This window comes from Montipora capricornis, chromosome 1, assembly GCF_036669925.1.
Source record: "Montipora capricornis isolate CH-2021 chromosome 1, ASM3666992v2, whole genome shotgun sequence".
Classification (NCBI taxonomy): Eukaryota; Metazoa; Cnidaria; class Anthozoa; order Scleractinia; family Acroporidae; genus Montipora; species Montipora capricornis.
The window spans coordinates 25,102,542-25,117,541 of NC_090883.1; the positions used below are offsets into that span (position 1 = coordinate 25,102,542).

Here is a 15,000-nt window from a genome sequence, read left to right on the forward strand (position 1 = left end):
ATGCATACACGAATGTGACTCTTGCACTGTAACTGCACGTTGCGCCGCGCCTTTTCCCCCTTGGGGATCACTGAAATCTATTTGGACAACCTGGACGCCTGTTGACTTTTTGATAATGTCCGCAGCCAGGATTGTGAGATTCGAGTGGTAACACCCAGCGTTGTCTTGGCGCAAGTATACGTGCGAAATGCTGGTGTCTTCGTCCTTGATTGTCATCAGGATGTGCTGCCAGATGTGAACTACTGTTGAACTGTCCTGTGAGGAAGACTGCATGAGATGAACAAAGGACTGTGAGTGAAGGGTGCCCTCTATCCGGCGGAAAACAACAGCAATATGCCAGGACATACCTCGCTTTCCAAACCAGTCCTGCTGGGACTCTCTGTATCGCTGGGGAATAAACTTCATTGCCCAATCGCTAACAATCAAAGCTGAGTGTTCGTCTAATGCGTTTATTGCATCTAAACGAGCCTGGTCTTGGTGTACAGATCTTAGTTGGTGTGATTTCCAAGAACGTTAGCATTGACAGATGTCTTGCAAATATAGGACGCCTCGTCTTTATCCTCTTCGCTGTGGAACTCTGCGCTATGGACCAGATTCTCTATACGGACGAGTACGTTATCCAGGGCCTCACACTGGCTACATCTCTCATCATGCTGGTGATCACACTCTTGACTGAAGTCTTTATCAGAGGGATCACTCAAAGCGTGTACACTGCAATGATCCGCCACTTCACTATTGCGACTGGTGTGTACCTGTAACAATAACAGCAAACAATAATGTTGCCAGCTATATGACAGGTTCAGCATGGCTATTTTTTATCGCCTACCTTGTATTCTCCTTTAAGGTAGAGTTTTACTGCCTTCAGAGTATCGAGAACCTGTCTCCTTTCACTAGTCTCAACATTAGGGCTGATGTTCTCCACAATGCCCACTAGATCGTCAAAAGCGCGTGCACCTTCTGCAGCGTAATTGTCCTAGCCCTTGGAGGACTTTCGCACGGATGACCTGCACTCAGACAGTATCCTCAACATCGTTCGTTTGCTGAACGGTAAAAATCCTGTTTCTTGACAAAAGGCTGTGTATTGTTCAACTACTCGCTGTGGTATCATTGTACGAATGATATTAGGAACTTTGATCTCTTTCCCGTTCGTCAGCTTGAGGCGCTTCTCCCCGAAAGGCAAGTCTTGAATAAGATGACCACTAGTTATGAAGTAAATAAAGTGATCTAACTGGTTTCTATCCACGCGCATGCGGGGATTTGAATTCTTGGGAACCGCAACACCTCGACCTAACTGTAATGAATGCGTACTAGCCATATGGTATCTGTACCTACTCAGTTCAGGGATGAATTTCTTCATCGCGGCGAATGAGGCGACCCCCGACATCACTGATAACACTTGTCGCTTAGTATCCCATCCGGACATGTTTTTATAAGCTTCCCCCAACGCTTCTAAGTAGGCTTCTTGCGAAGGCTGCGTGGTTGTGTCGATTCCTACCGCAGCAAGTATCGAGCGCGGAAGCATTAAGCGATATTCTTCGACGAAGGTATTTAACTTACGACGACGCACTACACGCCCATCACAAACCACCTCTTCAGACGAAAAAGCTGTATCGGCAGTAATGTGTTCAGAATCAACTGTCTTATCACCTATTCTGAGACCACAGAGCGAACTTGTCAGGTTATCCTCAGCTACCACAAAGCTGCACTCTTGCTCGACCTAGGAATAACGAAAAGATTCAGTTATGACCGTGGATCAAGCACAAATTCAGTGTTTCAGGCAGTATAACCACCGAATTATATTCTCTATTCTCCCGCTAGGGGGTATTGCAGTAACCTTACTGCGGGCGATGGTGAAAATTTTTCTTGCCTCTTTCTGAAAAACTAGATGCTTAGCAGCGACGGTAACTTCTAAATCGTCATCACTTTCATCGTCGCCATCGTTGTCACCTTCATTTCCATCATCAAAGTAATTTCCATCACTGTCAAGAGTCGGTTCTCTTGTGCTGAGCGAAGCCAAATTTGCCTTACACCTCTTACAGACAGCTGGAATGAAAAGGGAATTGTTCGACATCATTATAGAAAGAGACTTTCACGTAGAACGACTTTTTGTACAGTGGTCCGCCACCGTTATATTACTGAAAACTGTCAGGTTATCTGGTGTGGGGACAAAAGGGGGTGGGGAATTATTCAGGTTTTATGTGAATGACGGCCTTAGCCGCGCATGTACATACCTGATCCTACAGGAAGTAACAACTTTTGCGTCTCCAGCACAAACTTTGACAGAGCGAAGGTAAGGCCGCATGCGCCAGTGGTGGAGGGAGACTTGTGGACAGCAAGAACTGTAGGAATACTGCATAAGACTCGACCATGACTCCCTTTGGCGCGCCGCCAGCGAGTCCCAAACAGGTCACGATGACGCGGGCATACAGTGGCTGCTAAGTCGTTCTCGTCAGGTGCAAAAATTCCTGCAAATATCACTCTCAGTTCGCACGGTTGAATATACGCTGAAAACGATTTTTAGTTGTATAATATAATCAAGTATCATCATCCTTATTTATTTATTAATGCATCATTCGTGGTATGCAATGTCTATGTCGGTGTGCCATCCGTGTTTTGGCTATTAACGCTGGTTTACTCGTATAACGCAAGCACAAGCATAAGCACAAGAAAGCAAACGGGTAAACCGGGGCGGCGCAAGCTTATGTCGTTGCGTCACCTGTGTAAACCAGGACAGGAACATACACAAGGGCAATCGCAATCACCATGTGTTTATGCTTATCGCACGTGTAAACAATCTTGTGTTTATCCTTACACTTATGCTTATGCTTGCGTCGTACGTGTAACCAGCCCTTAGGGCCAAGCCCTTTGCCTCTCCTCTCTCGCTTCCCTGTGCAGCGCCCCCACTCCACCCACGTACTCTGTGCCTGCGATCATGAATTAATCACTGCGAAAATCCATAAGCTATAAATACAATATCACACACATAACATAACATGGTAGGTATTGTTTACCTGCTCGAGCAAGGAGAAGTGTTGACTCGTTTAGTACCTCAAAGTCGTCGCTGATTTTGCAAAACTTTAGGTGTCCTTTTACGTCTCTATCGCAGTCTCGGATAGAAACACATTCATTGTTTGTGGGGTGATCTGTACTCGCGCCACAAGGACCACCAACAAGTTTAGAAAACCCACAGAGAGCCATATCCTCGTAAAAGTTTAGTTACACAGGTTACATAGCTTGGGATTTGCTGCGCTGATCATAACACGGGTTGAAACAGCGCAAAACGTAAGTAGCTGTAGAAATTAACAGTTCCCAGGCATATCGTGGGAAATATCGATTATTTACATTTCCATTTGCCAAAATACCTCGGCGGGAAAATGAATGATTGGAAAAGTATTCAGGAATCACCACCTAGAATACCGCTCCGCTGAAACATCAGGAAACAATCGCTAAAATTCATTGCATTTGGAGTAAGATTTATTATTTTATTTTCTGGATTCGAAAAAAAGTTGACATGTCATGCATATCTTATTTAACACGGCTGGGAAATCAGTGAAACCTTTAAAATCACCAAATACAAATATACAAGACCTCACATATTACATTCTTGTAAATCCTCAACTCCAAGAAACCTAGCAAGTTAATAGCAAAAGTAGAAAGTATTGACAATGGAAATCGCACCAAATGCAAATTAAAATGTCACGCAAGCACTGTCACGCGCTAATGTTAGTTCCCCAAAAAAGCTTCAATTGGAGAATTTATCAGGATAATCCAGGTACGAGAGAGAACATTACTTCTCTTGGCTATGGCTTTCTAACAAAAAAAAAATGGTTTAAGAAATTTTCAAACAAATCAGGGAAAGTAGTATTAAAAAATTTCGTTCACGCCACGCAGTAGAATTTGAAACAGCGCGGTATGCAGAAAGACTGAAAATCGCTTGGACGTTTGATTCTCCCAACAAGAGAATATTCACGGGCCGCCGGTAAAATTTTTGTATGTTTGTAATGAAAGGTTAAGAATCCCTAGAAAGTATTTTATCGAAAAAACGATGCGCACCAGCTGAGATTTTTACCCTGGGATTTAGAGTAAAAGTTAAGCGAAACGACCATGTTTTAGAGGAGGTTCCTGTGAGGGCCCCTAAATTGTTTGGAAAAGCGAAAGAAAAATATCAACTATCGATTTTTAGAAGGTCAGATGGTGTACTTTTACGAGATATAAAAGATAGTTTCCCTTTTTTCATGTTCTTGCTTTGCGAGGCTGCTGAACATTCACAAAATTGGCCGATTTTGAGGGTGGCTCCGAGCCCCATCTTCGCAAAATCAGACAAAGCTCAATTTCTCGAAAAATAAAATTCGCTGAAAATTTTTAACTCCATTTTCGAAAATACTTTTATAAAGGGAATCTTTTAATGAAATAAAATGGAGGTCGATTTTTTCGAACTGTCGGACGATGTTTGATATTTACAGGCATCGGCTCTTAAAGTTACAAAAGCATGTACCAGCAATGATAAAAATGTACATGGGGATGTTGATTGTGTATTGTAATGATTCACATAAAATTAATGATCTACATTGCTGGCAGAAGTGATGATCATCTTTCCTGATAAAAGTTACAGTGAGAAGTACAAAAAGGTTTGCTATAGAGGGCACTGTGGATGCAACTGTAGCAGCTTTTCTTGGTGGGTACAAGTATTTAGATATCTGAGATTTATTAGCATAACATGTATTTATGTATAATTAGAAGCAAACGCACATAATATTGTACATTTGCTAGTTTTGAAAGATGCATAGTCATAAATCATCTACAGTCGACCATAAATGAACATCCAATCGCATTTCCTTTATTTCAGAGGAAGATGATGAAGAATGTCCAGATCAGTGTTTGATGTGCCTACTGCATTGCCATCAACACTGGATGGTTTTCGACAGAGTTGGTACAATCCAAATCTTGAACAGAAGATCCTCATTGATCGTCGCTCTCCAAAGCTCCTTCGAGACATATTTAAGCTTTATAAGAAATGCCTCAACATACGAGCAACAACTGATATAGAATTCAGAGGCGAAGAGGGGAGTGTGCTTCTGGGTGAACCTGTGAATACTTTTATCTGGCCATGTCTCGTTTGGTGTCTGGGGAACCAGATATCCATCTATTTGAGGGTGAAGAGGACCATCTTGTGCCCATCCACTGCATTTAATTTCATGATTCTTTGTTGTTTTACTACACTGGTTTGATGATCTGCCATTCTGTGGTATACAAAGGGTATATCCTCTGGTGGCCTTGTCTGAGGCAGTGGTGGCATACATCATGACAGGTACCATTGACGAGGCTGTGCAATATATCTCTCTCTCTCTCTCTTCAAGACATACCAGATTTAGAAGTAAGAGAGGTTCTTGAAAGAGTAAGAAATGTACTATTAGCATGCCCAGTAGTTTTGTTACAAAAAGGTAGAAACTGTGACTATTACATTAATTGAAATGTGTGTACATGTACCAGTGAAGAAATGATGGCTGGGCTATCTTCCTTTTTGGAATGGTAGTACAGTAGTTCAACCCCCTGGTGCAATTGAGGGACTTCCTCCATTATAAGGGCTTAGCAGTTTCGTCCCCGGCGACGAAGAGCGAGGAGAAAGGGATGTTTTCGCAGGCTAACTAAATGGGCAAGAATCTGCTCTTAATAATCTTGTAACTGCCGGTTTTGTGAACAAGCTCCTCACTAAAGAGAACAAAGATGTTGCCTGTGAAAAATTCATGGTACACTTTGTTCTAATGAATCAGAAAATGGAAATGGATGACATCAGAAGGGAGTTGGAGATCATACATGGACAACTAGCATCGACAATGTAAATGAATAGACACCTTTAGTGCCAAGTATTCCCCAGAATGAATGATGTTAAAGTTCCACCCAATGTGCTAGTAACCGAAGTTACCCTGAATTCAAGTGTTGGAGAGATGGAAGAAAGTTAAAAACAAGCATTTGAGTGGTGTAAAGATATTACGTGGCACTGCTACCAGGTAAGGATCACATATAACCAGCTGTTTTCTTATTTTACTACCTATACATTATCACGCGATCATGGTTTATTTGTTTTTTTTTTCTAGCTATCTGATTGACTGAAGGGACCCATGTTATGAGATTGACTAACCTACCCTCTTGGACACTTTTTATTGGAAAATTCATGGAAACACGGAGTTTTTCGTGGTTCCTACACCTGTACAATACGAGGCCTTTTCACTCCATACCCAGTTTCATTGTTAGGTATTACATGTACATAGAATGCTAACTGCTGTGACAAAAAAGGTCATTCAGCATTGCACATGGGTGGGCATTTCAGAAGCCTCTCTCAACTCGGTGCAACGAAAAAAAATCCAAATGACTGTTTCAAGGTATGTTTACCTTCATGTACAGAAACCACTCCAGAATTGAGCAGCTTTTGTATGCCGGCTAAAGGGCCTGGGTCACGGTAATATCTTTGTGTTGGGTCGATTGACACTGAAACTGTTTTCAACCAATAGAAATCTACATACGACTCCTGTATACATTTCTTTTGGAAAAAGGTTTGGCGTCAATCAAGCTAACACATGCACATTATTGTGACACAGCCATTAAAGGTAACATGATGATTTGTTTACCGCCATGCCGCAAAAACGTGAGAACGTCCTAACATGACAACCATGCGATCAGAGCTCAACCTAGTAATTAAGCTAGTTGAAAGAGTTATTCCTCTTCCCAATTAGTAAACACTCTTTTAATTTAATTGTATTCAAATCGGCACTTCGTGCTCTGTTGATTACTTGTCACGTCCCTTTTGGCTTGCCCTCGTAAAACAGGTCTATTATTATCATCATTATTAATACTATTCTCTTATAGGTTCCTTCTGTGGATCAGCATTCACCAACTACACGACGATTTCTTCAGTTTGTCTTTGGAAGTCACCAGTACCCAAGCCAACCACTTTATGTAAAATTCAATAGAAAAGAGAAAAGTCTCCTTGATCCTGAAGATTGCCTAGGAATACTTTCCATCCCTACCACCTGTTCTACCTTTGCCGAATTCAAAGAAAGAATGGATGCCACAATATCAATGCAAGCAGAGGGATATGGGAAATTCTAAGTCATGGAATGTTTAGTCTATGTGGTTTTTGAGACAGAATTGTTAATATTTCTTTTTAATTTGAAGTCAAAGAAGTGTGAGGTTTCCGTTTGAGTTCTTTTACATACCGGTAGTTCATATTACACACATTTTTGTTACAGATCTCACTGTCAGCAATCCGTTTGGTTTAGTTGACATTGTAAAATTAAGTGAACACACATTCTTCTCCGGTTGTGTTGAAAAGAATGCTTTTTCTAAGGTTGGAAAAGCCTCAATAGTGAATTTTCCATCCATTCTACACTTTGTTGAATAACACGAACATGACACTGTTACTATTTTAAGCTTCATGATTGCTTTATTGTTTGAAAGGAGGGTTGTAATATTTCTCAGAGACAGTTTACCAAGCACTGGCAATGTCAACAAACATCCTTCAGGATAATGCTGAAACTGAGGTTGAATTTAAAAGATCGTGTACAATTCGTTTTGTTTCTAAATACAAAATAACCTATTCCATAAACCTCTGGTCGCGGTAGAGAGTCAAGTGAATTTTTCAGAACTTGTAACTGATTTGGGTCCAATAGTTTACGTATCTCTGGTACATCTACAGCGTCATCACAGTCAGCTTCGTCAGCCAATGGACCGTCCCAATCAGTGCCATTAGCGTTGATTTCCTCCTGCAAGAGTGACATACATCTTGTCTAAAAGAGATTGCTAGGGAGAAGGCTAATACGGTGTAGCTATAGTGTATCCATTATTCAAGAAAGCTTGGAGTTGCAAGTGTCTATCTCACCCTGGAAGCAGAACAGTATCAGCCCTGGTGTTTGTTGAGCATTTAATGAGCAGGGATTCTGGTATATCCATATATGCCGCCGTGTATGACTAGCTTCCAACTACAGAAGTAATTTTTTTCATTACACTCAGTACTGTATGTAAAAAGCAGTGAAATAGCAGGCGAGTCCTGATCAAAAAAAGCACGTGAAGATACTACGATAATCACTTGAGTAAGGCACAAGAAGAAGAGTCCGGTGATGAACTCTGAATTGTGATGCCATGGAAAACTGAATCCCTTTCTGTTGGCAGCATTTCGGTTTTGATATTAATTAAGCACAACTGTTGAAAATCCGTCGGAAACTAGGAAGGTTGCTCGTGACAACATTGTAGCTTGAGCTTCAAAACTTCACCAATGTTTCTATGGTTATGAAAGAGTAAATTGAAGCCATGGTCACTCCACCCCATAGTCATAGTGGGGGAGTAACAGGGATATGGCTGTGGAGATATCCTTTAATAATCTTCAAATGAAACATTAGGGCCATAGTGGTGGGTATTGTAACACCAAGTTTCCTCCAAGTGGCAGGGGAAAGCTTAAAATATGGGTAAAAATTACACAATCTCCAGGGGGTTGGGGAGCCGTGGTTTCAATTGACTACTACAGTACATGATAAACTGCCCCCTTTGCTGTGAAAGTTGACTGGTTTCTTGTATCATTTGTGTTGTATAAAAATGCCGAATATAAAATTACCACAAAATAGGCCACTTTGGAAAATACCATAATTTTCCTTGTTTTTCCCCAAAAAATTTGCCTAAGCATTGTTTTTGTTTTCTCTTGGGATCATTGTTAAGTCCCAGGAAAATTATGGTATTTTCCGAAGTGGCCTAAAGACATATTGCAAACAATCTCGCAATCTGATTTGCTGATTTGCTGTTGTCGATAAGAGTACAGACAACCCTGAACCACATTCAATTTGCTAATTTACCTTATCAGCTTGTGGTGGCAATCGATGTGCCAAAAAGCTAAAGGCTCGGTTACATTGCAGGAACGTCTAGGAATCGAATCCATCCATCTCATGGCCACACCGCCAGGATCAACGCGATGCACTGCATCTCGAACTCTGTGTCGTACGTTAGTGACCTAAATTTTCTCTTTCCGAGTTCCCAATGCATTGTACAATATCCAATGTTGGGAAATTCTTTAATGATTTCCGTTACCACATCATCAAGATCTGAATCGTTAATTGGGGAGTAAGATGCTCTGATTGAAAGATCAAAGTCTTGAATGGTTCGTACTGAAATATTCAACATGTGCGCTATATCTGTTGCACTGAAGTCGTAATCGATGAAAAATACTCAAGCTGGTCTATTGTTATTGAAAGCCGTGGTCGTCTTACGTTTCCAATGTGTTTTACAAGGCATCGATAAGCGGAATCTAGAATGCGATTGATTTCCTTAAAACAGAGAATGTCTTCTTTGATGGAGGACAAAATTAAAGTACCATTGAAGCTGCTGTTACTGTCAAGAGAGTCATAGTGAAGTTGAAATGTGCTTTCCACAACAGGTCCAATTTTTAGATCACTATGGCTAAGTTTAGCAGAGGAAATATCATTAGTTAGCTTTGACAACTCTGCAGTTGTCTTCCAAAGCCTTCGTTATAATCCGATAATCCCCTTCGCACTCGATTGCACACTCGCAGAGAATCTTGGTACCATCGTAATGCCAAAAAAACTTCACAATGCCAAATATACATCACAAGGCCAAAACTACTTCATAATGCCAAAACTATTTCATTATGCCAATAACATATAGGGTGGAAGTTGTATGGCCGACAGGCCAGAAACTACTTTAATCATTATTGTAAGTCGTGCCACTTTCCTTCTTTTCGAGTGTTGGCCATTTCAAATCATTTAAAACTTTTGTGGCAGCTCCAGGAGTTGTACTGTATTCAGTTTTAACAAAACGTGCCGCTTGTCTCGGCGCACTCTCAATGTCCTTTATCTGTTTTTTAATGTGCGGGTCCCATGCGCACCATCCATATTCGAGCAGTGTGGTCTAACTATAAACAAGATAGGAAGGGTTACGTTTTTACAAACGTTGGCCGCGTAGCACTTTATATATCAACAGACTTAACTGATCAGAGTGTAATAAGAGGTGCTAGTTTTGTACCCCATATGAACCATGTGAGCGTTAGCCCTACTAAATTAAATGGAAATGGGCCCACACAAGGACAGAGAAAAACTCTGGTCAGAGTTTAACCACGCAAAGGACATTTGCCGGCACACTACAGAAACCGTTTTTTTTTTTTTTTCATGAACCGATTGAAAGACACCTGTTTTACACTAAATTAATGATAGAAGAAATTGATCATTAATCATAGTAATAATATTACTCATTGACGTACTTTTTTTCCTCTCCAGCTCTCTAACATCTTTTCAGCGCATCGGAGAAGACTTACTTACCAACTTGGCCTTGACGTACCACGGCGCTCAAGACTGTCACGCTGTCACGGGATCTCATTTATTCACCAATGCATCGGCTCTCTTCCTTCAGCTCAGACGATTTCACAGAGGATAATCCCTGTGCAGCATTGGGAGCCTGGTTTCTGGGCCCTAATGGAGAAAACGGGGATATATTTCAGGACCTTTTGACAAGAGCTGTAGGGTCGCATGTTAAATTTCGTCAAAGGTAACAAAAAAAAAGAAAAGAAAGGGCATTAATCAGAACTTTGTTGCGACCCCGTCTCTCAGGAGATTTTTATTTAAATTATAGTACCTTCTAACGCCAATGAGCAACAATCTTTAAGTGGCTTCGAATCGATAATTGAGGTTTGTTCTCCAGTTACTCATCTTGGAGGTCTTTGAGCCAGACCAAAAACACGAGTTAAGCATTTTGGGAAAAAATTGCTTCGAGGTTGGTTATACGCGGTTGACTTTAGGACATCAACAAATTAAAGCTGCAGCTCTATTACAGTGTATCTTTCCTTGTTGAATGCTAAAACAGGCTAAGCACTTTGTGGAATGTTTTTCCGACAACGTTATTGGAGGTAAATGAACAAAACTAGAGAGACCCCTTATCCGTTTAACAATTTGCTGCCAGTTGAACTGCCATATTCAATCGTTTTCCAGCCTCGAGAAGCCAATGACATAATGTTAACATTTTCTGACAAACTCTGAAATGTTGCAAAATGTTGAACCTTGTATCACCAGCTTAAGATTTGAATTCATGTTATTTTCAGTTACTTTCCCTGTGATCCTCCTTATGTAACGAGCAAACTTCGCTTGCAAGGATCCTTTAAGAACGCCTTGAAGAATCTAAAGACAGAACTGGACAACTTGCAAAGGGATCTAGGATCTTCCGTACCATTTTTCAGCTCCAGATACAAGGTAATCCGCCTTTATACTTGCCATACATAAATTTCTGTTGAGCCAAACGCATAATAAGGGAACCGAGTTTATGATCTCGCCTACTCGTCAACTACAAAAAAAAGCTAGAATTCTGATTGCTTTAATTAAATTATGAGATATCATGCATTCTCTTACATAGTGTATCTTGATTTTTGTCTTTCTTTCATTTCATCACAGGGTCACTTTAATTGGGATACGAACATGCCAGCAAATCTTGGTTACATCTCTGCAATGCTCTTTAATCAAAACAACTGTTGCGCAGAATCCTCCACCGTTACCACCAAGTTTGAAGTGGATGTAGGAAAGGATTTGTGTGAAATGATGGGATACGAAAAAGACAAATGCTTAGGGCACTTGACGAGTGGTGGGTCCCTTGCCAACATTGAAGCAATTTGGGTGGCAAGAAATGTCAAGTATTTTCCATTGGGATTGAAAGAAGCTTTGTTGAAGGAGGACAGACTTGCTGATGCTAGAGGCTACAAGGTGTGGAACGCAATATTGTTCATAGCAAAGTTTGGTGTACATATGATAGAATGTGCTTTAAACAGCAGACAACTTTAAAACAATAATTTGGGCTTTTGAAATAGGATTGAGTCTTTGTTTTATCGGTTAATAATAAATAACAATAATTCGTTATTTATATAGCGCTTTATACAAAGCTCTAAAGCGCTTAACAAGAAATATGAAAACTATATAAAAATATAACAAAGATCCTAAAAACTATGAACAGAGAATATTACCAATAAAAAGTGCCATAATGTGAAGATGCACAGAAAGTTAAAAATAAGCATCACGAAATAAATAAGTTTTCAATTTAGATTTAAATTGATTTAAGTTTTCAGCAGATCTTATTTCGAATGGAACAGAATTCCACAGTTTCGGCGCTGCAACGCTGAAAGTACCTTTTCCAAACGAAACAGTGTTTGTACTCGGGACATTCAGTAGCAACTGATTACAGGATCATATCGTAGAAGTTGCGTAGGAACATATCTGTCGAGATGGTCGGTAAATTTAGCCAGGTGCGGTTCTGCTTAGTCAACAACTGCAAGGTTATTAGCTCATAATTCTGGTGGCCATTTAAAGTGCCCCTGTGACCAAAAAATCAAATCATATTTTTCTTTGGATTTCAAAACTGTGTTAACAAAAAACTAAGTGACCCACGTTTTAAGCCTTGATTTCAAAAAGACACCTCTTTATTTTAACTGTAATTTTCCTATTTAGTGGTCCGCCATTACTAATATTATGTTCTTGAGAGAGCTGGATCGAGGAGAAAATGACGTCAAAGGCTCACTAGTTTAAGAATGCAATACGTGTGTACACCGCAGAATTAATATGCAGCACGGGGGTTTTGGGCTTTCAGACTTTTAAACTCATGCTTTGCATTTATAATAAGCTGCGTTCACACGCTGAAATTTTAAGCTAGTGAGCCTCTGACGTCACTTTTCCCTGGATCCAACCGTCTGACGTCCAATCGGTCAGTTTTGAACGTGAGTAATGGCGGACTGTGAAATCCAAAACTTACACTCAAAGTAAACAGCGTTTGGATAAAAATCAAAGCTCAAAATTTTGCCAGTCAGGTGTTAAGAAAACACACCTTCAAAATCTGAAGGAAAAACGGAAGTGTTTTTTTTTATTACAGGGGCACTTTAAGCGGCTGAGATTGATTTTGACCATAGCTAGATAACAAATCATATGAAAAGTGATATGAAGCCTTTCTAGACGAATTAATCATGAAATAGTCTCTCTGTAAATTTAGTTAGGAAAGGAAGCTATTGTAGTGGAGAAAGGTTTTTTTTTTTAGTTTCCTTCCATAATGTGGGCTTCCGAGCGACTTCGGGCTTAGTCCAGCCGTTAACGTTTACTTTTGAGCTATTAGAGAGATTTAGTGTCACGCTTACGGCAAACGTGAAGCTGAAATTTTGATTTTGCCAAAAATCAAAGAAATTGGTTTGATTGTTGTGCATTTTTACCCTAGCCTACAAATTTAATTTATATCGTGCCACTTCAAATGAGAGGATAAATTTTGCTCTTAACTTTAACACTCAGTGCTAACTCTCTATTTTTTTTTCTTTTTTCATTTATTAATTTCTATCAGTTGATACTGCTTTTTCTTATTGAAGGTCCTGATTCCTCAAAGAGGAAAAGAAGTGGAAATAACAAGCGCATCTCAGTGGGAGTTGCTCAATCTTGATGTGGACACTGTCTTGAAGATGCCTTTTGAAGTGGAAGCTGTGACTAAACTTGAACATCCGGTATTTATGAAGATCATGGAAAGTTACCTTTATGAGTCAATAGGAGCGCAAGAATTTGCCCGACGTCAGGAACTGAAAAACACTGCCTGCGTCTTGGTTCCAAGGACCTCGCATATTTCCTTTGCTAAGGCTGTGACGATCCTTGGACTTGGACGAGAGAGCCTAATTGCTGTGGCTATAGATAAAGATGCTCGGATGGACCCAAAAGGTAAATTTAAAAGGGGATTTTAATTTTGGCTCAACTTTGTCCCCATCTTTAGGTCACTAGCTGTAGAGATTTGCCTGACTTGTCTAGTCGGGATTTTCTTGAATATGGGAATTTCTTCAAATCAGTTTACTTTTTGGCCAGCTGGTTACTAGCATCCTTTTGCTTTCACTACGCATGTCTTGAGCAGGTCAAAAGCTGCGGCTTGATTGCCAAGCCTTTCTTTTCTCTCAAACCAGACTTGGGAAGGAGTACGGAACACCAAAGAGGTATTAATACCAACAAACAAATTTTGAAAGAGGGGGAAGTGTGCATCAATTGCTCCAAATTTGATGTTCTTGTAGATTTGAAGCACATCCTTACAGAGAAAATGCAGCGAGAGATTCCAGTTGTAACAGTGGCAGTTGTCATGGGAACTACTGAAGAAAGCGCGGTGGATCCTCTCACTGATGTTCTGGACTTGAGAGATGAATTTAGAAAGAAAGTGAGTTGAGTTACCGCCTGGTAATAAAATTAAAATCATTACAGAAACTGAACGAAAGAAAAAACCAATTGACTGAGTCGGAAAATACCATAATACTCTTTGTTAATACGTTTGTCCCCCTAAATCTTGCATAGGCATTGTTTCCAGTTTCTCTTGGGAAATTGGGGGAACAAACAAAGAATATTGTGGTATTTTCCGAGTAGGTAAATTGGTTGTTTCTTTCGTTCAAGTTCTGTATAACATCTTGATTTTTCATACATTTACATACATTTCATCTGATAAAATGGTCTGGATTCGACACAATGCTTGAGTGTGTTTTGAAAAGGTAGCCAGAATAGTATTCGTTCGGACTTCGGACACTTTAACGGAATTTATGAAATCGAAGTGTGATTCAGCAACTTTATCGACAACGATATTCATCATCACAGTGCTCCTCGTGAGTCGACAACAATTTTTTTTATTCAACGACGAAGAAAATTTCTCGCTATTGAGCATGGCGTTTACTTGAAACGGCAATTGAAATGCAAAGTGAGGGTTGCTGCTTGTCACAAAAGCATGAAAATTCTCTGATACTAACTTTCCTCTCATTTTTCAAAGCATAGTTGATACCTGTCACGCATTTTCAAGAAATGAACTGATATCAAACAAGTTTCTTCCATTTGTGGCAAAAGGCCCATTTTGGTTCGACTTTTGCCGTTTGGCATTTGCCGTTGAAGCGATACCATAAGCCCATAACCCAGAAATGTCAATCTGCGATGGAATGCGGCCCGTCAGCTTTCGGTCATTAGGGAGCTTAAG

At 40.2% G+C, this 15,000-nt stretch overlaps 1 protein-coding gene across 1 annotated transcript in view; it reads left to right on the forward strand.

Annotated features, from left to right (window-relative positions):
* The window catches only part of LOC138052687 (uncharacterized), a 51,051-nt gene that overhangs the window by 24,105 nt on the left and 11,946 nt on the right, over positions 1 to 15,000 (forward strand). The window contains exons 3-7 of the mRNA XM_068899241.1: positions 10,275 to 10,542; positions 11,093 to 11,240; positions 11,439 to 11,744; positions 13,382 to 13,721; positions 14,063 to 14,202. Of these exons, the coding sequence (XP_068755342.1) occupies positions 10,385 to 10,542; positions 11,093 to 11,240; positions 11,439 to 11,744; positions 13,382 to 13,721; positions 14,063 to 14,202 (1,092 nt within the window). The 5' untranslated portion in view covers positions 10,275 to 10,384. The remainder of the gene's footprint in view (positions 1 to 10,274; positions 10,543 to 11,092; positions 11,241 to 11,438; positions 11,745 to 13,381; positions 13,722 to 14,062; positions 14,203 to 15,000) is intronic.